This window comes from Nerophis lumbriciformis, linkage group LG36 (assembly GCF_033978685.3).
Source record: "Nerophis lumbriciformis linkage group LG36, RoL_Nlum_v2.1, whole genome shotgun sequence".
Lineage (NCBI taxonomy): Eukaryota > Metazoa > Chordata > Actinopteri > Syngnathiformes > Syngnathidae > Nerophis > Nerophis lumbriciformis.
In genome coordinates this window covers 18,489,829-18,514,195 of record NC_084583.2, presented here as the reverse complement: position 1 = coordinate 18,514,195, position 24,367 = coordinate 18,489,829, and the positions used below count along the sequence as shown (strand labels likewise).

The window sequence follows — 24,367 nt, the reverse complement described above, 5'->3', positions numbered from 1 at the left end:
AGAATCAGTCGCACTCATCTGGACCAGAATGTGTCAAAGTTCTAGAATCAGTCGCACTCATCTGGACCAGAATGTGTCAAAGTTCTAGAATCAGTCGCACTCATCTGGACAAGAATGTGTCAAAGTTCTTGAATCAGTCGCACTCATCTGGACAAGAATGTGTCAAAGTTCTTGAATCAGTCGCACACATCTGGACCAGAATGTGTCAAAGTTCTAGAATCAGTCACACTCATCTGGACCAGAATGTGTCAAAGTTCTAGAATCAGTCGCACTCATCTGGACAAGAATGTGTCAAAGTACTTGAATCAGTCGCACTCATCTGGACCAGAATGTGTCAAAGTTCTAGAATCAGTCGCACTCATCTGGACCAGAATGTGTCAAAGTTCTAGAATCAGTCGCACTCATCTGGACAAGAATGTGTCAAAGTTCTTGAATCAGTCGCACGCATCTGGACCAGAATGTGTCAAAGTTCTTGAATCAGTCGCACGCATCTGGACCAGAATGTGTCAAAGTTCTAGAATCAGTCGCACTCATCTGGACCAGAATGTGTCAAAGTTCTAGAATCAGTCGCACTCATCTGGACAGGAATGTGTCAAAGTTCTTGAATCAGTCGCACGCATCTGGACAAGAATGTGTCAAAGTTCTTGAATCAGTCGCACACATCTGGACCAGAATGTGTCAAAGTTCTAGAATCAGTCGCACTCATCTGGACCAGAATGTGTCAAAGTTCTAGAATCAGTCGCACTCATCTGGACCAGAATGTGTCAAAGTTCTAGAATCAGTCGCACTCATCTGGACCAGAATGTGTCAAAGTTCTAGAATCAGTCGCACTCATCTGGACCAGAATGTGTCAAAGTTCTAGAATCAGTCGCACTCATCTGGACAAGAATGTGTCAAAGTTCTTGAATCAGTCGCACTCATCTGGACCAGAATGTGTCAAAGTTCTAGAATCAGTCGCACTCATCTGGACAAGAATGTGTCAAAGTTCTTGAATCAGTCGCACACATCTGGACCAGAATGTGTCAAAGTTCTAGAATCAGTCGCACTCACTTGGACAAGTATGTGTCAAAGTTCTTGAATCAGTCGCACACATCTGGACCAGAATGTGTCAAAGTTCTAGAATTAGTCGCACTCATCTGGACAAGAATGTGTCAAAGTTCTAGAATCAGTCGCACTCATATGGACCAGAATGTGTCACTTTCTTTTACACCTGTTGGGAGTGCATTCCACATTGATGTGGCATAGAAGGAGAATGAGTTAAGACCTTTGTTAGATGGGAATCTGGGTTTAACGTGGTTAGTAGAGCTCCCCCTGGTGTTGTGGTTATGGCGGTCATTTACGTTAAGGAGGTAGTTTGACATGTACTTCGGTATCAGGGAGGTGTAGCGGATTTTATAGACCAGGCTCAGTGCAAGTTGTTTCTGTTCTCCACCCTGAGCCAGCCCACCTTGGAGAAGTGGGTAGGAGTGAGGTGGGATCTGGGGTGGAGGTCTAGAAGCAATCTGACTAGCTTGTTCTGGGTTGTTTGGAGTCTAGATTTGAGGGTTTTGGAGGTGCTAGGGTACCAGGAGGTGCATGCCTAATGGAAAAAAGGGTTGAACGAGAGTTCCTCATGGTGCTTTTGTAGACCAGAGAGGAGATTCTGTAGAGAAATCTCATTCTTTGGTCGACCTTTTTGATTACCTTGCTTGCCATTTTATCACAGGAAAGATTAGCCTCTAGAATGGAACCTAGAGAGCCTGAGAAGTTTCTCAGGTGCAAAGATGATGACTAAAGTGGTCATTTGCACTTAAATTATATTTAAGTTGACACACATATTTATGATTAGTTTCAACACATTAGAATTGTGTTTGAATGACACTGGTATGCAGAGGTGGGTAGAGTAGCCAGAAATTGTACTCAAGTAAGAGTACTGTTACTTTAGAGATTTGTTACTCAAGTAAAAGTAAGGAGTAGTCACCCAAATATTTACTTGAGTAAAAGTAAAAAGTATGTTGTGAAAAAACTACTCAAGTACTGAGTAACTGATGAGTAACATGTACACACACTAGAGATGCGCGGTTTGCGGGCACAACCGCGGAGTCCGCGGATTATCCGCGGATCGGGCGGATGAAATAAAAAAAAATTTGATTTTATCCGCGGGTCGGGTCGGGTCGGGCGGTTGAAATAAAAAAAAATTAGATTTTAAATAGATTCAGGCGGGTGGCAGTTAAACCAATTGGGAAATATATATACATAGTTAAATGTTGTTACCCACATACGAAAAACGAGCAGGCACCTGCTGCATATGCCACAACAGAAGAAAAAAAAAAAAAGAGATGGACACTTTTACGGAGCGGAGAAGGGACGCCTCGCCGGGGTCCGGGACCGAGGCCCCCTCCCCCGAGAGGGCCCCACCGGGAGCCGTAGCTGAGGCGATCCGCGAGAAGGGCCCGACGCACGTCCAGGGTCACCACCGCGCCCACCGCACCGACACCCCGCCTCGCTCGCCTTCGCCGCGGCCGGCGTCACGCGCAGCAGGCAAGCAGCTTACCTGCCCGCCACCCCCGTGGCCGGGGGCACGTAACAGGGGTCACTCCGCGCGCAGTGCGCTCACGAAAGGGGTGGGGCTCACCCTGGATGATATAGACAGCAGGACGGTGGCCATGGAAGTCGGAACCCGCTAAGGAGTGTGTAACAACCCACCTGCCGAATCAACTAGCCCTGAAAATGGATGGCGCTGGAGCGTCGGGCTCATACGCGGCCGTCGCCGGCAGCGAGACGCGCTTGGAGGTGCGCTCAGCGCGGCTCCCATATGATTGCGCACTGGTGTGCGTCTGGGCCGTGACAGCGTGGCACGCAAATGTCTGTGCTGCATTGGATCAGTCTCATTTCTTTAACAGGCAAAAGCTTTATAACCTCACTAATGCCTTGCATCGTCTATATTAGATATATAACAACGGGCGGGTGCGGGCGGGTGCGGTTCTGATCAAATGTTACATCGGGTGGATGGCGGATGGTTGACGACTTTCTGATGCGGTTGCGGATGAAATAATTGCCTATCCGCGCATCTCTAACACACACACATATATATATATATATATATATATATATATATGTTTTAATGAATATACATGCATGTTTAACACATATAGATTCCTTTCTTTCATGAAAACAAGAATATAAGTTGGTATATTACCTGATTCTGATGACTTGCATTGATTGGAATCAGACAGTAGTGATGATAACGTCCACGTTTTCAAATGGAGGAGAAAAAAAGTTCCTCCTTTCTGTCTAATACCACATGAAAGTGGTTGGTTGTTGGCTTCTTATTTGTCCAACTTCCATATTCGTTTTTATACACTTTACAAGAAATACATTGGCGGCAAACTCCGTAGCTTGCTAGCTTGCTAGCTTGTTTGCGCTGGCTTTCGGAGACTCTTATTTTGAAAGCGCAGGCGCGATGGAGCGGCACTTTTATTGTGAAGACAGGAACTGTGCAGTCAGTCTTTAGGCTTTTGACGTGATGTACGGTTGAAATAAAAAAAGGGTATTTTTTCCTTCACACTTTTGATTGATTGATTGGAACTTTTATTCGTAGATTGCACAATACAGTACATATTCCGTACAATTGACCACTAAATGGTAACACCCCAATAAGTTTTTCAACTTGTTTAAGTCAGGTCATGTGACCACCTGGCTCTGTTTGATTGGTCCAACGTCACCAGTGACTGCATCTGATTGGTGGAACGGAGTGAACGTCACCAGTGACTGTATTTGTTGAAACGCAGGCACTATGAAGGTCTGTCTGACAGACCAAAACAAACAAAGCGTGCATTAACAGATCGATAAAAATTAGTAGCGAGTAGCGAGCTGAATGTAGATAAAAGTAGCGGAGTAAAAGTAGCGTTTCTTCTCTATAAATATACTCAAGTAAAAGTAAAAGTATGTTGCATTAAAACTACTCTTAGAAGTACAATTTATCCCAAAAGTTACTCAAGTAGATGTAACGGAGTAAATGTAGCGCGTCACTACCCACCTCTGCTGGTATGTAATAATTGTGTTTGAATGACACTGGTATGTTCCTTACTGTAACATGAACAGGACACTGGTATGTTCCTTACTGTGCACACTTTGGTTCCTGACCAGAAGAAGAAAGTGTGCACCTCAGTGGAGACTTAGTCCTAAACTCAACACAATGCTGTTGATTAGTCATGCAGACGCTCCCACGTCTCTCCTTTGTGTTCCCACAAGCTCTTCAAGCAGGAAGTGACGCAGGTGAAGGAGGGCATGAAGCAGGTCAACGACCTGGCCCACCAGCTGGCTATCTCCGACGTCCACCTGTCCGTGGACAACGCCCGCGCTCTGGAGCACCTCAACAACAGGTGGAAGGTTCTGCAGGTAAAGAATGATGCTGGACATGAACAATCTATGGAAAGCCTTCACAGAGACTAGCTGATGTGTGCAGACCTTGAGTAGACCCTCACACCCAATCATGCTTGAGTAGACCCTCACACCCATTCATGCTTGACTAGACCCCCACACCCATTCATGCTTAAGTAGACCCTAACCCCAATTCATGCTTGAGTAGACCCTCACCCCAATTCATGCTTGAGTAGACCCTAACCCCAATTCATGCTTGAGTAGACCCTCACACCCATTCATGCTTGAGTAGACCCTCACACCCATTCATGCTTGAGTAGACCCTCACCCCAATTCATGCTTGAGTAGACCCTCACACCCATTCATGCTTGAGTAGACCCTCACCCCCATTCATGCTTGAGTAGACCCCCACACCCATTCATGCTTGAGTAGACCCCAACACCCATTCATGCTTGAGTAGACCCTCACCCCAATTCATGCTTGAGTAGACCCTCACCCCAATTCATGCTTGAGTAGACCCCCACACCCATTCATGTTTGAGTAGACCCTTACCCCAATTCATGCTTGAGTAGACCCCCACAACCATTCATGCTTGAGTAGACCCTCACCCCAATTCATGCTTGAGTAGACCCCCACACCCAATCATGCTTCAGTAGACCCTCACACCCATTCATGCTTGAGTAGACCCCCACACCCATTCATGCTTGAGTAGACCCCCACCCCAATTCATGCTTGAGTAGACCCCCACACCCATTCATGCTTGAGTAGACCCCCACCCCAATTCATGCTTGAGTAGACCCTCACCCCAATTCATGCTTGAGTAGACCCCCACACCCATTCATGCTTGAGTAGACCCTCACACCCATTCATGCTTGAGTAGACCCCCACACCCATTCATGCTTGAGTAGACCCTCACACCCATTCATGCTTGAGTAGACCCCCACACCCATTCATGCTTGAGTAGACCCCCACACCCATTCATACTTGAGTAGACCATCACACCCATTCATGCTTGAGTAGACCCTCACACCCATTCATGCTTGAGTAGACCCCCACACCCATTCATGCTTGAGTAGACCCTCACCCTAATTCATGCTTGAGTAGACCCCCACACCCATTCATGCTTGAGTAGACCCCCACACCCATTCATGCTTGAGTAGACCCTCACCCCAATTCATGCTTGAGTAGACTCCCACACCAATTCATGCTTGAGTAGACCCCCACACCAGTTCATGCTTGAGTAGACCCCCACACCCATTCATGCTTGAGTAGACCCCCACACCCATTCATGCTTGAGTAGACCCCCACCCCAATTCATGCTTGAGTAGACCCCCACACCCATTCATGCTTGAGTAGACCCTCACCCCAATTCATGCTTGAGTAGACCCCCACACCCATTCATGCTTGAGTAGACCCCCACACCAATTCATGCTTGAGTAGACCCTCACCCCAATTCATGCTTGAGTAGACCCCCACACCCATTCATGCTTGAGTAGACCCTCACCCCAATTCATGCTTGAGTAGACCCCCACACCAATTCATGCTTGAGTAGACCCCCACACCAATTCATGCTTGAGTAGACCCCCACACCCATTCATGCTTGAGTAGACCCTCACCCCAATTCATGCTTGAGTAGACCCTCACACCCATTCATGCTTGAGTAGACCCCCACACCCATTCATGCTTGAGTAGACCCCCACACCCATTCATGCTTGAGTAGACCCTCACCCCAATTCATGCTTGAGTAGACCCCCACACCCATTCATGCTTGAGTAGACCCTCACCCCAATTCATGCTTGAGTAGACCCCCACACCAATTCATGCTTGAGTAGACCCCCACACCAGTTCATGCTTGAGTAGACCCCCACACCCATTCATGCTTGAGTAGACCCCCACACCCATTCATGCTTGAGTAGACCCCCACCCCAATTCATGCTTGAGTAGACCCCCACACCCATTCATGCTTGAGTAGACCCTCACCCCAATTCATGCTTGAGTAGACCCCCACACCCATTCATGCTTGAGTAGACCCCCACAACCATTCATGCTTGAGTAGACCCCCACACCCATTCATGCTTGAGTAGACCCCCACACCCATTCATGCTTGAGTAGACCCCCACACCAATTCATGCTTGAGTAGACCCTCACCCCAATTCATGCTTGAGTAGACCCCCACACCCATTCATGCTTGAGTAGACCCTCACCCCAATTCATGCTTGAGTAGACCCCCACACCAATTCATGCTTGAGTAGACCCCCACACCCATTCATGCTTGAGTAGACCCTCACCCCAATTCATGCTTGAGTAGACCCCCACACCAATTCATGCTTGAGTAGACCCCCACACCAGTTCATGCTTGAGTAGACCCCCACACCCATTCATGCTTGAGTAGACCCCCACACCCATTCATGCTTGAGTAGACCCCCACCCCAATTCATGCTTGAGTAGACCCCCACACCCATTCATGCTTGGGTAGACCCTCACCCCAATTCATGCTTGAGTAGACCCCCACACCCATTCATGCTTGAGTAGACCCCCACAACCATTCATGCTTGAGTAGACCCCCACACCCATTCATGCTTGAGTAGACCCCCACACCCATTCATGCTTGAGTAGACCCCCACACCAATTCATGCTTGAGTAGACCCTCACCCCAATTCATGCTTGAGTAGACCCCCACACCCATTCATGCTTGAGTAGACCCTCACCCCAATTCATGCTTGAGTAGACCCCCACACCAATTCATGCTTGAGTAGACCCCCACACCAGTTCATGCTTGAGTAGACCCCCACACCCATTCATGCTTGAGTAGACCCCCACCCCAATTCATGCTTGAGTAGACCCCCACACCCATTCATGCTTGAGTAGACCCTCACCCCAATTCATGCTTGAGTAGACCCCCACACCCATTCATGCTTGAGTAGACCCCCACAACCATTCATGCTTGAGTAGACCCTCACACCCATTCCCTATTAATTAATTGAATATATAGTAGTCATTTTATTAGTAATTCAATTACTTTTTGGGGGGAAAGTAACTAATGAAGTACTTTTTAATGTTAAACCATACTTGCCAACCTTGAGACCTCCGATTTCGGGAGGTGGGGAGTGGAGGGCGTGGTCCGGGGTGGGGCGGGGGGCGTGGTTGGGGGCGTGGTTAAGATATATATATATAAGAAATACTTGACTTTCAGTGAATTCTAGCTATATATATTTTTTTTTATTTATTTTATTTTATTTTTTTTTATTACATATATATATATATATATATATATTTGTATATATATATATATATAAATAAATAAATCAAAGAAATACTTGAATTTCAGTGTTCATTTATTTACACATATACACACACATAACACTCATCTACTCATTGTTGAGTTAAGGGTTGAATTGTCCATCCTTGTTTTATTCTCTGTCACTATTTCAGAACCCACACATTATACAAATATACATTATAAAATCAATAAGAAAACGGGAGCTCTAATTTGGGAGTCTGAATTAGGATCAGAAGTTCCTATATAAACATTGCGTACTCACGTTGCCTTTTTGTATTGATTACTGCAGCTGTGCACTGGATTCATTCACAAATACAAACCACAACTCACAAACACTTTAGAGTTAGGCTCCACCATCAGAATGTGTACTTAAACTTATAAAGATCACATGGATATTATTCAGTGAGTTGATTCACCAAAACTAACCTGTTATAGAGGAGGAAAAAGCACACAGGACGTTTCAATTGTTCACAGACTGGTCGCGCTCATCAGAATGACAAGACACTTCCGGTCTGCAGGTGATAGCATTCATTTGCGAAGAAACGCCCTACTGCCCCCTACTGACCAATGTGAATACTGATAAATGTGTAATGACAGCTCCAAAAACGAATTCAAACCACAAAATAAAATAAATAAATCAACACAAAAATGTGACACATTATGGGTGGGTCACATATGCATGTACAGTAGATGGCAGTATTGTCCTGTTTAAAAGTGTCACAACATTGCTGTTTACGGCAGACGAACTGCTTTACGGTAGACGAAAACTTGACTGCTGTTGTTGTGTGTTGTTACCGCGCTGGGAGGACGTTAATGAAACTGCCTAACAATAAACCCACATAAGAAACCAAGAACTCGCCCTCCATCATTAGCTGTTTATATTGTGGGAAAGCGGACGTGTGAACAGGCTGTCAACACGTCACTCAGGTCCGCATGGAGCTGGAGGGGGCGTGGCCTCCAGCTCCGCCTGAATTTCGGGAGAAAATTTGTCCCGGGAGGTTTTCGGGAGAGGAGCTGAATTTCGGGAGTCTCCCGGAAAATCCGGGAGGGTTGGCAAGTATGAGTTAAACCCTGACTACGCCCCATGCTGACATTTACTCAATGAAAAAAGTCGGATTAACTTGAGATTTCTCACACAGGGATGCCAGACACCCACTGTAACGTTAAAGGGGAACTGCACTTTTCTTTTAATTTTGCCAATCGTTCACAATCATCATGAAAGACACGACGACGGCTGTATTTTTTTATGCATTTTAACTCCTAAATAAATGTAAATAAAAGTCTGCTTACAGCAGAGCCAATGAGAGGTCTTCTATTCTGCCCTAAAGTCTAATAAACAAACATTCAAAAAGTGCCAACAATACTCCATTTATATTTGGTGACTTGAGTATTACCAAGTATTAGTCATATTGTTAATATAAATATTAACAAGTATTAGTCATATTGTTAATATAAATATTACCAAGTATTAGTCATATTGTTAATATAAATATTAACAAGTATTAGTCATATTTTTATTATAAATATTAACAAGTATTAGTGATATTGTTATTATAAATATTAACAAGTATTAGTCATATTTTTATTATAAATATTAACAAGTATTAGTGATATTGTTATTATAAATATTAACACATATTAGTCATATTGTTATTATAAATATTATCAAGTATTAGTGATATTGTTATTATAAATATTAACAAGTATTAGTCATATTTTTATTATAAATATTAACAAGTATTAGTGATATTGTTATTATAAATATTAACACATATTAGTCATATTGTTATTATAAATATTAACAAGTATTAGTGATATTGTTATTATAAATATTAACAAGTATTAGTGATATTGTTATTATAAATATTAACACATATTAGTCATATTGTTATTACAAATATTAACAAGTATTAGTGATATTGTTATTATAAATATTAACAAGTATTAGTCATATTGTTATTATAAATATTAACAAGTATTAGTGATATTGTTATTATAAATATTAACAAGTATTAGTGATATTGTTATTATAAATATTAACAAGTATTAGTCATATTGTTATTACAAATATTAACAAGTATTAGTGATATTGTTATTATAAATATTAACAAGTATTAGTCATATTGTTATTATAAATATTAACAAGTATTAGTGATATTGTTATTATAAATATTAACAAGTATTAGTGATATTGTTATTATAAATATTAACACATATTAGTCATATTGTTATTACAAATATTAACAAGTATTAGTGATATTGTTATTATAAATATTAACAAGTATTAGTGATATTATTATAAATATTAACACATATTAGTCATATTGTTATTACAAATATTAACAAGTATTAGTGATATTATTATAAATATTAACAAGTATTAGTCATATTGTTATTATAAATATTAACAAGTATTAGTGATATTGTTATTATAAATATTAACAAGTATTAGTGATATTGTTATTATAAATATTAACACATATTAGTCATATTGTTATTATAAATATTAACAAGTATTAGTGATATTGTTATTATAAATATTAACAAGTATTAGTGATATTGTTATTATAAATATTAACACATATTAGTCATATTGTTATTATAAATATTATCAAGTATTAGTGATAATGTTATTATAAATATTAACAAATATTAGTGATATTGTTATTTCAAATATTAACAAGTATTAGTCATATTGTTATCATAAATATTATCAAGTATTAGTGATATTGTTATTATAAAGATTAACAAGTATTAGTCATATTGTTATTATAAATATTAACAAGTATTAGTGATATTGTTATTATAAATATTAACAAGTATTAGTGATATTGTTATTATAAATATTAACACATATTAGTCATATTGTTATTACAAATATTAACAAGTATTAGTGATATTGTTATTATGAATATTAACAAGTATTAGTGATATTGTTATTATAAATATTAACACATAGTCATATTGTTATTACAAATATTAACAAGTATTAGTCATATTGTTATTATAAATATTAACAAGTATTAGTGATATTGTTATTATAAATATTAACAAGTATTAGTGATATTGTTATTATAAATATTAACATTAGTCATATTGTTATTATAAATATTAACAAGTATTAGTGATATTGTTATTATAAATATTAACAAGTATTAGTGATAATGTTATTATAAATATTAACAAATATTAGTGATATTGTTATTACAAATATTAACAAGTATTAGTGATATTGTTAATATAAATATTAACAAGTATTAGTCATATTTTTATTATAAATATTAACAAGTATTAGTGATATTGTTATTATAAATATTAACAAGTATTAGTCATATTTTTATTATAAATATTAACAAGTATTAGTGATATTGTTATTATAAATATTAACACATATTAGTCATATTGTTATTATAAATATTATCAAGTATTAGTGATATTGTTATTATAAATATTAACAAGTATTAGTCATATTTTTATTATAAATATTAACAAGTATTAGTGATATTGTTATTATAAATATTAACACATATTAGTCATATTGTTATTATAAATATTAACAAGTATTAGTGATATTGTTATTATAAATATTAACAAGTATTAGTGATATTGTTATTATAAATATTAACACATATTAGTCATATTGTTATTACAAATATTAACAAGTATTAGTGATATTGTTATTATAAATATTAACAAGTATTAGTCATATTGTTATTATAAATATTAACAAGTATTAGTGATATTGTTATTATAAATATTAACAAGTATTAGTGATATTGTTATTATAAATATTAACAAGTATTAGTCATATTGTTATTACAAATATTAACAAGTATTAGTGATATTGTTATTATAAATATTAACAAGTATTAGTCATATTGTTATTATAAATATTAACAAGTATTAGTGATATTGTTATTATAAATATTAACAAGTATTAGTGATATTGTTATTATAAATATTAACACATATTAGTCATATTGTTATTACAAATATTAACAAGTATTAGTGATATTGTTATTATAAATATTAACAAGTATTAGTGATATTATTATAAATATTAACACATATTAGTCATATTGTTATTACAAATATTAACAAGTATTAGTGATATTATTATAAATATTAACAAGTATTAGTCATATTGTTATTATAAATATTAACAAGTATTAGTGATATTGTTATTATAAATATTAACAAGTATTAGTGATATTGTTATTATAAATATTAACACATATTAGTCATATTGTTATTATAAATATTAACAAGTATTAGTGATATTGTTATTATAAATATTAACAAGTATTAGTGATATTGTTATTATAAATATTAACACATATTAGTCATATTGTTATTATAAATATTATCAAGTATTAGTGATAATGTTATTATAAATATTAACAAATATTAGTGATATTGTTATTTCAAATATTAACAAGTATTAGTCATATTGTTATCATAAATATTATCAAGTATTAGTGATATTGTTATTATAAAGATTAACAAGTATTAGTCATATTGTTATTATAAATATTAACAAGTATTAGTGATATTGTTATTATAAATATTAACAAGTATTAGTGATATTGTTATTATAAATATTAACACATATTAGTCATATTGTTATTACAAATATTAACAAGTATTAGTGATATTGTTATTATGAATATTAACAAGTATTAGTGATATTGTTATTATAAATATTAACACATAGTCATATTGTTATTACAAATATTAACAAGTATTAGTCATATTGTTATTATAAATATTAACAAGTATTAGTGATATTGTTATTATAAATATTAACAAGTATTAGTGATATTGTTATTATAAATATTAACATTAGTCATATTGTTATTATAAATATTAACAAGTATTAGTGATATTGTTATTATAAATATTAACAAGTATTAGTGATAATGTTATTATAAATATTAACAAATATTAGTGATATTGTTATTACAAATATTAACAAGTATTAGTGATATTGTTATTACAAATATTAACAAGTATTAGTCATATTGTTATTATAAATATTATCAAGTATTAGTGATATTGTTATTATAAATATTAACAAGTATTAGTCATATTGTTATTATAAATATTAACAAGTATTAGTCATATTGTTATTATAAATATTATCAAGTATTAGTGATATTGTTATTATAAATATTAACAAGTATTAGTCATATTGTTATTATAAATATTATCAAGTATTAGTGATATTGTTATTATAAATATTAACAAGTATTAGTCATATTGTTATTATAAATATTAACAAATATCAGTGATATTGTTATTACAAATATTAACAAGTATTAGTCGTATTGTTATTATAAATATTATCAAGTATTAGTGATATTGTTATTATAAATATTAACAAGTATTAGTCATATTGTTATTATAAATATTAACAAGTATTAGTCATATTGTTATAAATATTAACAAGTATTAGTGATATTGTTATTATAAATATTAACAAGTATTAGTCATATTGTTATTATAAATATTAAAAAATATTAGTGATATTGTTATTATAAATATTAACAAGTATTAGTGATATTGTTATTATAAATATTAACAAATAGTGATATTGTTATTATAAGTGCTAACACAGACAGACAATTAATAGCATGATCACTTCCTGTGTGTATGTTGACATCAACTGATCAGCTGCTTCCTTGCTTGTCAAACTGTATTCTAGATCATAAATCATGCATCTCACCTGGATAGTAGAAGGATGAGGACGTATTCTTACAAGTTGAACCACTTTGACAGCCAATTTAGACCCTTTAGAAGGATATTTTTGTACAAACTGCAGCGGCCCCTCTTTTCACCACCCTTCAGCGCCATTTACTGCCCTGTGATCCACGTCGAGCCTTCTTTAACTGCCGCTGCTCTTCAGAGGCTGCTCACAGTCCTCCAGGAGAGTAAACCCACACCAAATGTAGCATTTCCATTTCCATTTCCATTGCACACTTTGCTAATAGATATGGAGCAGCTGGTCTCTGAGCACATGTGGGGATTCTTCATGATGATTATTATTCTCTTTCATTAACACCGTGCATGTGTGCGTGTGTGCGTGTGTGTGTGTGTGTGCGTGTGTGTGTGTGTGTGTGTGTGTGTGTGTGTGTGTGTGTGTGTGTTGCAGGGTTCCATTGAAGAGAGACTAAAGCAGCTCCAAGATGCACACAGAGACTTCGGCCCCGGATCCCAGCACTTCCTCTCAAGTGAGTGACATATTCTTTATTCATCTCATCCATCCATCCATTTTCTACCACTTGTCCCTCTCGGGGTTGCTGGAGCCTATCCCAGCTGCTGATTGAGCATTGAAAAATGGTATTTATGCTATGGAATTGGATCGAGGTGACCTGCTGTGTTCATCCTGAGGTTACGTGTGATCCTACATGAAGTAAACCTGACACCTCAAAGTGGAACTCAACTTTTTGGGGGGGAATTTTGCCCAACATTCACAATCATTATGAAAGACTTGATGCTTTTGTTTTTAAAGCAGCACTAAGTAACTTTTCAACCTTCATCAAACATTTCCATAACTTTTAGGACGACACACAGACTTCTAACTAGTTGAGTGACACCTGTGTCACGGCCTGAGGGGTCTGTGTCGCTCTCACTGGTACTTAGTGACTTTGAGGAACCCTGCACACAAAAAAACTACAAATTTGCTGACTTGCTTTACGCCATCTCTGTTCATTAAAAATACGAAAGTTGCTGCAAACACCTGCATACCTGCCAACTACTCCGGTTTTCCCGTAATTAGTACGGTTTTCATCAACATATTCCGGGTTACGGTTGCAGTGATAAAAAATACGGTTTTTCATTAATTAATTTTTTTTTTTTTTTTTTTTTAAAGTTTTATTCACGAAATCGCGTAACAACAATGACAATCGACACTGCTTCCTAGGGCTGGGCGATAAAACAATAACAATATATATCGCGATAGACATGTGATCAATATCAATAGAAAATGGGGTCGATAGAACGTTCGATAATTTCACTGAGTTCTGTTAGAAAAAATAGGAAGAAATGCCGAGCCGGAACCGCACGGCATTCTGGGGGGTGTAGGCAGAGGAAGGGCTTTGGCCTCTCAACCTATCACGGCCGAGCCTGAACCGCAAGGCATTCTGGGAAATGCTAACAGGGGGGAAAAAAAGCAACAACGGCGAGCTGACGACGAGGAGTGAAACAAAACGGGAATACATGGTGTTTACGTGACGTCACACATCCGGGTTATCCCGGGTCATCCGCCATCTTGGGAGGCAAACAAAACACACCTGGCCTAGTTGACACGCTTCACGACACATTCTTTTCAAGGAATTCGCCGCGTTTATCGATAGTTAGTCGCCTTCTGCGCGCACATTAAGCATGGATGTATCGTTAGCACCCACTGCGTCCGGGCTTTGGCGGCGAGGCGCACAACTACGGGCGGAAATTTGCCATCCTTGTTAGCGTGGGTTAGCTTGTAGCCGAAGCTAGCCCTTAGCATATGCTAGTCGTCGTAGCATCTTTGCAAAAAAAGGAAACACGGCACATGAAAACATGAACAAACATGGCATCCAAGTGTTTCATATATAAACAACTTTACCTGGGCGGGTTCGGGCGATCACCCATCATCCCAGGCGAAAATACACAGGCAGTGCTAATGCTGCTAGCGAGAGCCGACAGACTGACCGGGCGATGGGCTGGACACGCACCGTCCCACAGTCCCGCTCCAATGGAGGTACTTTACCTTGATCCTCTGCTGGTCGCAACGGAGACGGCGGTTAGGAGTTATCCTATGTTTGGGGAGCTAAGTGCGGGGGGGGGGGGGGCTACCTCCAGCTCGGTGCGAGCAGCGGCGGAAACAGCGGCGCAATGTCGGCCTCCGGCAGCCAAGTCAGCTCCCGCGTCCCTCAAAGTCCCATCAACAACAACACGCTGCTGTGTAGAAGCGATGGCGTGTGGCGATATGACATTCCACCATTAGGTCCTGGATGCTGCTTCCTCTCAGGTGTAATTGACGAGGTAGTTCAAAATGTCTATGTACGTTATGGCCGGGAGGCATTTGTGGTCATACGTGAAACTTTGTTTCGGCACTTCGTACGGGTCAACGCCTATGCATTGTGTCTTCTGGTTGTATCTTTCCAACGTCTGGTTGTCCAAGCCTTCTTTATACTTCTTTTTTGCTGGTTTCTCGGCCATTATGCATACGTTTGTGAACGGGTTCGATGAATTTGCTGATGTTGTACCGGTGCGCTTGCCTTTTAAAATGGCGGATCGCGCGGAGCATCATGGGAAATCAGTCGGGCGTGAAAACTATGTATATGAGTGCGGCGGCACGAGAGGAAATTGTAAATAAAAAAGGAAACGTCACGTCACCAGTTTGGCAGTATTTTGGATTTTTTAAGTCCGATACGAATCAGAGTAATACTGTCTGCAAACTTTGCAAGGTCGTCGTCCCGACCAAGTCTGGGGACACGACAAACTTATTTTACCACCTGAGCCGCTCTCACCCGCTGGAGCACAGCAGTAACAAACAACCACAACCATCTATATCAGCCGGTGCAAGTGGAAAAGCACCAAAGCGGCAACAACAGACCACCATCGAGAGATACTCGGCAGCAGTGCCATATGACAAAAATTCAAAACGTTATAAAGAAATAACAGATGCAGTGGTGGATCAATTAGCGAAGGACATGCTACCTACTTATATTCAAAATAAAAGTATTTAAATTCAGCTTTTTTTCTCCTGGTCTTTATTTAGAATTTTTTTTTTTTTTAATCAATAATTATCGATATCGACTGATATGAAACACTTATATCGTGATACATTTTTTAGTCATATCGCCCAGCCCTACCAGTGCTTCCCGTAACTTCCTATCGAGCCATTCCGAATGCCATGCGCGAGGCTATTTATAGCACCGCTGCCAAGCCCGAGGCACCAGTTGCCCATTGTTTCCAAACGAGCGAACGATCATGGAATCAGCCGGAGAAAAATCGCATACGAGTCTTAAACCGAAAAGGAAACTGCAGTCATTCCGTGAAGAATATTCAAAAGCCTATCCGGGAATAATTATCCGTTCCAAAAAGGGTGAAAACTACGCGAATTGCACCTTGTGCAGACAAGATTTTTCGATCGGACACGGAGGAAATAGCGATGTAAAAGACCACGTTGGGACAAAAAAACACAAGTCTAATGCCGTTGCTAGCGATACAAGTGGAAAACGTTCAACGTTTTTCGTCGCCCAAACAGATTCTTTGGATGTGATAAATGCCGAAGTTTTATTTACGGAGGCAATAATTGAGCAAACAAAAAGGTAATGACACCAATGTTATCTATTGGAATTGTTTAGTACTGTTATACTGTTAAAAGTGTTTATACTATTTATGCTTTCAAGTCCAAGTTGAAGAAATCTTGTTAAATGTTGACAGCATAACTACCAAAATACAGAAGTATGTCCTTAATATTTTTGCAGTGCTATTTCTGTTGAAAAGTTCAAATGATTACATTAGAGATGTGATGTGCCACTTTTCAAGTGTCTGATGGCTTAAATTAATTTTCATTAATTTTTCATGTTTTGAATTCTTTTGAAAGGCTTACAAAAAAACGACATTTGAATTGTAATTCCATGCTATTGACAGGACTATTAATTTGAATGAAGTTAGCTTACCATGTTTACAGTATGATAATTGTGATAGAAATGTGAATTTTAGGCACAGAACATTTTTTACAATTGAACAAGGCAGTAGATTATACAAGCTTGGACAGAAAGTTAATAATGACACCAATTTTTTTTTTTATGGAATTGTTTAGTACTGTTTTACCATTTGTTTACTGTAAAAAGTGTTTATACTGTTTATACTTTCAATTAACAAATTGAAGTCTTGTGAAAGGTTGACAGGATAACTGGCATTAACTGTCAAAATAGTTTCAAACTATTGAAGTTAGCTTACAGAATAAACATGTCAATCAACCCATATGATTTTTGCTGTAATATTTTTGTTTTGAAAAGTCACTGTGACTGATAGAAAAGTGATGGTTTTAGCAACATTTTAACCTGTCTGAATGCTAATAATCATTTTGCGTCGGGGGGCGAAGGAACCCCCCACCAGGACTTTGTCCTGGACCTACCAGGGCCTGCGGCCCCTGGACCCTGGCTACTAGGTTTTTCTGATTTCAAAAGTTGGCAGGTATGCACCTGCACACCGCCAGAAAACTAAAAGAAGAAGAACAACGCTTACGTGCAATTATGGCTATCAACCAAAGAAACAAAAAGTTTTGTCCAAAAGACAAGGGGAAAAAAGAAAAATGTTGTTATGTTTACTGAGAGAGGTGACGGCTCAGACACCAGGGGGAAGTATATACAATAATTTATTATATATAATAAATATATATAATAATAAACATTTACAACTAAACTATAGAAATAGAGTGTGTGACTAAAATACAAGAGTGTGTGTGTAGTGTAAGACTATGTGTGTAGATATCTGAAGTGTGTTACCAAGTGTTGATGAGAAAAGGCAGACAAGTCCAAAGAGGGCAAGGCAAAAGGGGTCCAAGTTCAGCGAGGGGTCCGTGGGGCAGAGAGAGACGTCAGAGTCCAGGGGCGAGTGAGGAGTCGGGAAACGAAGAAGGCAGTCCAAAACACCGGGGAAACAACGGGAGATCTCGACGAGGGAAGACTCGGGAAGGCACTGCGGAAAAGCAACAGACGTCAGAATCACGGAGGGAAAAACAACACAGTAAGAGCGCATAAGGCTTACGGTACACCATGAGAAAAACTAAGTTCCCGCGACGATCCTTGGGTCCACTGGTCCTTTATTGATCTCGCTCTGATCAGTCGCAGGTGTGCAGATTGCCAGCGAGTGATTGCAGCTGGTGGCTGCAGCAGGGCGGAGACGCGCGCGGCGCGTCCCTGGATGTGCGCACCCGTGGGCGTGTCCCGAGGTCCGCACAGACGGATGAGCGGCGTTGGCAGGAGCCTGAGCCGTAACAGTATCCCCCCCCTATGGACAGATTCCAGATGTCCAACATACTCACGAAACAAGGGAGGGTGGAGGGGAGAACTGGTGGTGGGTCGCCGGCCCCAGTGTCCCCGAATCCACCGAGGACGAGTCTGATGGCGGCGGCGAGAAGAACGCCGCTGAAGCCGGCGAGGCGGGCGACCAAGGGACGGCCACCATCTTGGCCGTCGGGAAGGCGGACGTGATTGGCGCCATGGTACGTCTCGCCGGAAACGAGGATATGACATCGGCGGCGGTGTGGAGGAAGACGTCATCGGCGAGGCAGGCGTGGAGGAAGACGTCATCGGCGGCGTGGAAGCGGCAGACGTCATCGGCGGCGTGGAAGCGGCAGACGTCATCGGCGGCGTGGAAGCGGCAGACGTCATCGGCGGCGTGGAAGCGGCAGACGTCATCGGCGGCGTGGAAGCGGCAGACGTCATCGGCGGCGTGGAAGCGGCAGACGTCATCGGCGGCATGGAAGCGGCAGACGTCATCGGCGGCGTGGAAGCGGCAGACGTCATCGGCGTGGAAGCAGCGGACGTCAAAGCCGGAGACGAGGAGGGCAGCTGAGGAGCTGGCCGAGGTGCTGAAGTCGGCGGAACAGGCCGAGGTGCTGGAGTCGGCGGAGCAGGCCGAGGTGCTGGAGTCGGCGGAGCAGGCCGAGGTGCTGAGGTCGAGGCCAGCCTGGGAGCTGGTGGAGACGTGGGGGCCAGCCTGGGAGCTGGTGGAGACGTGGGGGCCAGCCTGGGGACTGGTGCTAGCTCGGAGACTAGCCGAGGGGTTGGTGCTAGCTCGAACGCTAGCCGAGGGGCTGGTGCTAGCTCGGACGCTAGCCGAGGGGCTGGTGCTAGCTCGGACGCTAGCCGAGGGGCTGGTGCTAGCTCGGACGCTAGCCGAGGGGCTGGTGCTAGCTCGGACGCTAGCCGAGGGGCTGGTGCTAGCTCGGACGCTAGCCGAGGGGCTGGTGCTAGCTCGGACGCTAGCCGAGGGGCTGGTGCTAGCTCGGACACTAGCCGAGGGACAGGTGCTAGCTCGGACGCTAGCCGAGGGACAGGTGCTAGCTCGGACGCTAGCCGAGGGACAGGTGCTAGCTCAGACGCTAGCTCGGGGACAAGTGCTAGCTCGGACGCTAGCTCGGGGACAAGTGCTGGTAGCGTGGTTGGTGGGTGCGGCCAGGCAAACTGAAAGATCGATGGTAGCGGTCTTGCTGGCCGCAGCTGTGCTACCTCACCAGCACGGCTGTCGGTACCATTCCCCCCCTCCAAAGGCGGATTCCAGACGCTTCCTGCTGACTGAGTCTCTAAGGGTGGGAGGAGGGTGTCCAGGCGACGAGAAAATTCCTCCTTGCTTATCTCGCTACTGAACATGCCTTTCCAAGACTGCTCGGCAGGACAAGACAAATCCTCTGGTTTGAAGCGAAAAAAAGAAAAAGACATGGTGAATGGGGCAAGAGGCAGAAAAAAAAAATAAAAATTCACAGGGGCGGAACTAAAGTCACTGGGGAGGGGCTAAGGAACTGTGCCGTCAGGTCCTTTAATAATTTTGGCGGGAACTTACTGTTATGTTTACTGAGAGAGGTGACGGCTCAGACACCAGGGGGCAGTATATACAATAATTTATTATATATAATAAATATATATAATAATAAACATTTACAACTAAACTATAGAAATAGAGTGTGTGACTAAAATACAAGAGTGTGTGTGTAGTGTAAGACTATGTGTGTAGATATCTGAAGTGTGTTACCAAGTGTTGATGAGAAAAGGCAGACAAGTCCAAAGAGGGCAAGGCAAAAGGGGTCCAAGTTCAGCGAGGGGTCCGTGGGGCAGAGAGAGACGTCAGAGTCCAGGGGCGAGTGAGGAGTCGGGAAACGAAGAAGGCAGTCCAAAACACCGGGGAAACAACGGGAGATCTCGACGAGGGAAGACTCGGGAAGGCACTGCGGAAAAACAACAGACGTCAGAATCACGGAGGGAAAAACAACACAGTAAGAGCGCATAAGGCTTACGGTACACCATGAGAAAAACTAAGTTCCCGCGACGATCCTTGGGTCCACTGGTCCTTTATTGATCTCGCTCTGATCAGTCGCAGGTGTGCAGATTGCCAGCGAGTGATTGCAGCTGGTGGCTGCAGCAGGGCGGAGACGTGCGCGGCGCGTCCCTGGATGTGCGCACCCGTGGGCGTGTCCCGAGGTCCGCACAGACGGATGAGCGGCGTTGGCAGGAGCCTGAGCCGTAACAAATGTAGCCTAAAAGAACAGCCAAGGATCAACATTAAATTCAAGATTCAAGATTCAAGATTGAAGATTGTTTATTGTCATACGCACAGTTAAACAGACAGTTTGCCGTACAATGAAAATCTTACTTTGCTAGTCCACCCTTCGACAAGTCACACGGTACTCAGCTAAAATAAAAAATAAAAATAAAATGTATATACAAGGCACAGTAAGTAACATAACATTATTGCACATTCTGATTGACAGTCAACAGTATAAATATGGAGGTGACCTTGGGTCACAGCAGCAGTTAAAGTGTCTTTAGTGATCAAAGGTGAAAAGTGTCTACAGTGTTGGTTCACAGTTCGGGGGTGGTCATGGTAGCTGTCTTTTGTTCAAAAAGACAAAAGTAAAACGACGGGGTGGGGGTAGCTAGCATTCACATGTTAGCATTCACAAGCCTGATGGCCTGTGGGTAGAAACTGTTTGTCAGTCTCGTAGTCCTGGATTTCAGGCTCCTGTATCGTCTGCCTGATGGTAGGAGGCTGAAGAGACTTGTGTACTGTCCTTTATGATGTTGTGTGCTCTCCTGGTGGCCCTGGTAGAGTACATGTCCTGTAGTGAGGGGAAGGCTGCTCCTGATATGTACTGAGCAGTTTCAATCACTCGCTGGAGTGCCTTCCTGTCCTTAGCAGACTGTGATTGAGCTGGTAAGGACACGTTCAACTGTACTTCTATAGAAGTTGCTGAGAATTTTGGGTGGCATGCCAAATTTTCTCAGCCTTCTTAGGAAGTACAGTCGCTGCTGGGCTTTCTTTATGGTTTGTTGGGTGTTGTGATCCCAGGTGAGGTCCTCGCTGATGTGGGTCCTAAGGAATTTAAAGGTTTTCACCCTGTCCACCTTTGTCCCCCCTATGTACAGAGGTGTGTAGTGGGTACTCCTTCTCCGTGGGTCAATAATCATCTCCTTGGTCTTGTCTGTGTTCCAGGAGAGATTATTATCCTGACACCAGGCCACCAGTTCCGCTACCTCCCTTCTGTACGCTGCCTCAGCTCCCCCGGTGATCAGTCCGACGACCGTAGTATCATCTGCAAACTTGATGATACTGGTGTTGTTCTGGGAGGCCACACAGTCGTGTGTGAAGAGGGTGTACAATAGGGGGCTCAGCACGCAGCCTTGGGGGGTCCCTATGCTTAGAACCTTTGTGCCTGATGTCTGGTTGCCGACTCTGACTGACTGGGGCCGGTTTGTGAGAACGTTCAGGACCCAGGAGGAGTTTAGCAGTGAGTTTTTGTGGGATGACCGTGTTAAAAGCAGAGCTGTAGTCGATGAATAATAGCCTGGCATAGGTGTCCTTGCCCTCTAAGTGGGTGAGGGTGGTGTGGATGACGGTGTTGACTGCATCCTCAGTGGACTGGTTCTGCCGGTAGGCAAACTGTAGAGGGTCCAGTGTGTCTGGGATGGTCTTCTTGATGTGTGACACGACTATCCTCTCGAAGCACTTCATCACTATTGGGATGAGTGCCACAGGGCGATAGTCATTCAGACAGGTCACAGTGTTTTTCTTTGGCAGGGGCACAATGGTGGTGGTCTTGAAGCAGGTGGGCACAACAGCTTGTGCTAGTGACAAGTTGTATATGTCAGCAAGTGCATCAGCCAGCTCTGATGAACACACTCTGAGGGCCTGGCCAGGAATGTTGTCTGGGCCGGCTGCCTTCTGTGTGTTTGTTCTGCTCAGAACTGTACGTACCTCTGTTATTGTCACAGTGAGTGGTGGTTCCTGCGTGCGCTCCGTGGTCAGAACCCCTCTGTTAAAAGGTGATTGATCCAAAATGGAGGTAGCACTGGACCTTGTAGACACCATCATCTGTAGACCTTGTAGACGCCATCTTCTGTAGACCTTGTAGACACCATCATCTGTAGACGTAGTAGACGCCATCATCTGTAGACCTTGTAGACACCATCATCTGTAGCCCTTGTAGACACCATCATCTGTAGACCTTGTAGACACCATCATCTGTAGATGTAGTAGACGCCATCATCTGTAGACCTTGTAGACGCCATCATCTGTAGACCTTGTAGACACCATCATCTGTAGACCTTGTAGACGCCATCATCTGTAGACCTTGTAGACACCATCAACTGTAGACATAGTAGACACCATCATCTGTAAACCTTGTAGACACCATCATCTGTAGACCTTGTAGACACCATCATCTGTAGACCTAGGAGACACCATCATCTGTAGACTTAGGAGACACCATCATCTGTAGACCTAGTAGACACCATCATCTGTAGACGTAGTAGACACCATCATCTGTAGACCTTGTAGACACCATCATCTGTAGACCTTGTAGACACCATCATCTGTAGACCTTGTAGACGCCATCATCTGTAGACCTTGTAGACGCCATCATCTGTAGACCTTGTAGACACCATCATCTGTAGACCTTGTAGACGCCATCATCTGTAGACCTTGTAGACACCATCATCTGTAGACCTTGTAGACGCCATCATCTGTAGACCTTGTAGACGCCATCATCTGTAGACCTTGTAGACGCCATCATCTGTAGACCTTGTAGACGCCATCATCTGTAGACCTTGTAGACGCCATCATCTGTAGACCTTGTAGACGCCATCATCTGTAGACCTTGGAGACGCCATCATCTGTAGACCTTGTAGACACCATCATCTGTAGACCTTGTAGACACCATCATCTGTAGATGTAGTAGACGCCATCATCTGTAGACCTTGTAGACACCATCATCTGTAGACCTTGTAGACACCATCATCTGTAGCCCTTGTAGACACCATCATCTGTAGACCTTGTAGACACCATCATCTGTAGACCTTGTAGACACCATCATCTGTAGACCTTGTAGACACCATCATCTGTAGATGTAGTAGACGCCATCATCTGTAGACTTTGTAGACGCCATCATCTGTAGACCTTGTAGACACCATCATAATAATAATAATAATAATACCTGGGATTTATATAGCGCTTTTCTAAGTACCCAAAGTCGCGTTACATGTAGAACCCATCAATCATTCACACCTGGTGGTGGTAAGCTACTTTCATAGTCACAGCTGCCCTGGGGTAGACTGACGGAAGCGTGGCTGCAATTTGCGCCAACGGCCCCTCCGACCACCACCTATCATTCATCATTCAATTCACTGGTGTGAGTGGCACCGGGGGCAAAGGGTGAAGTGTCCCGCCCAAGGACACAACGGCAGCGATTTTTGGATGGTAAGAGGCGGGGAGCGAACCTGCAACCCTCAGGTTTCTGGCACGGTTGCTCTACCCACTACGCCATGCCGCCCCATCATCTGTAGACTTTGTAGACACCATCCTCTGTAGACCTTGTAGACGCCATCATCTGTAGACCTTGTAGACACCATCATCTGTAGACCTTGTAGACACCATCATCTGTAGATGTAGTAGACGCCATCATCTGTAGACCTTGTAGACGCCATCATCTGTAGACCTTGTAGACACCATCATCTG

The 24,367-nt window shown here is 41.7% G+C and overlaps 1 protein-coding gene across 1 annotated transcript in view; it reads left to right on the top strand.

Moving 5' to 3' along the window:
- The window catches only part of drp2 (dystrophin related protein 2), a 411,043-nt gene that overhangs the window by 274,953 nt on the left and 111,723 nt on the right, over positions 1-24,367 (top strand). The window contains exons 8-9 of the mRNA XM_061930041.2: positions 4,234-4,380; positions 13,794-13,872. Coding sequence (XP_061786025.2) covers positions 4,234-4,380; positions 13,794-13,872 — 226 coding nt within the window. The remainder of the gene's footprint in view (positions 1-4,233; positions 4,381-13,793; positions 13,873-24,367) is intronic.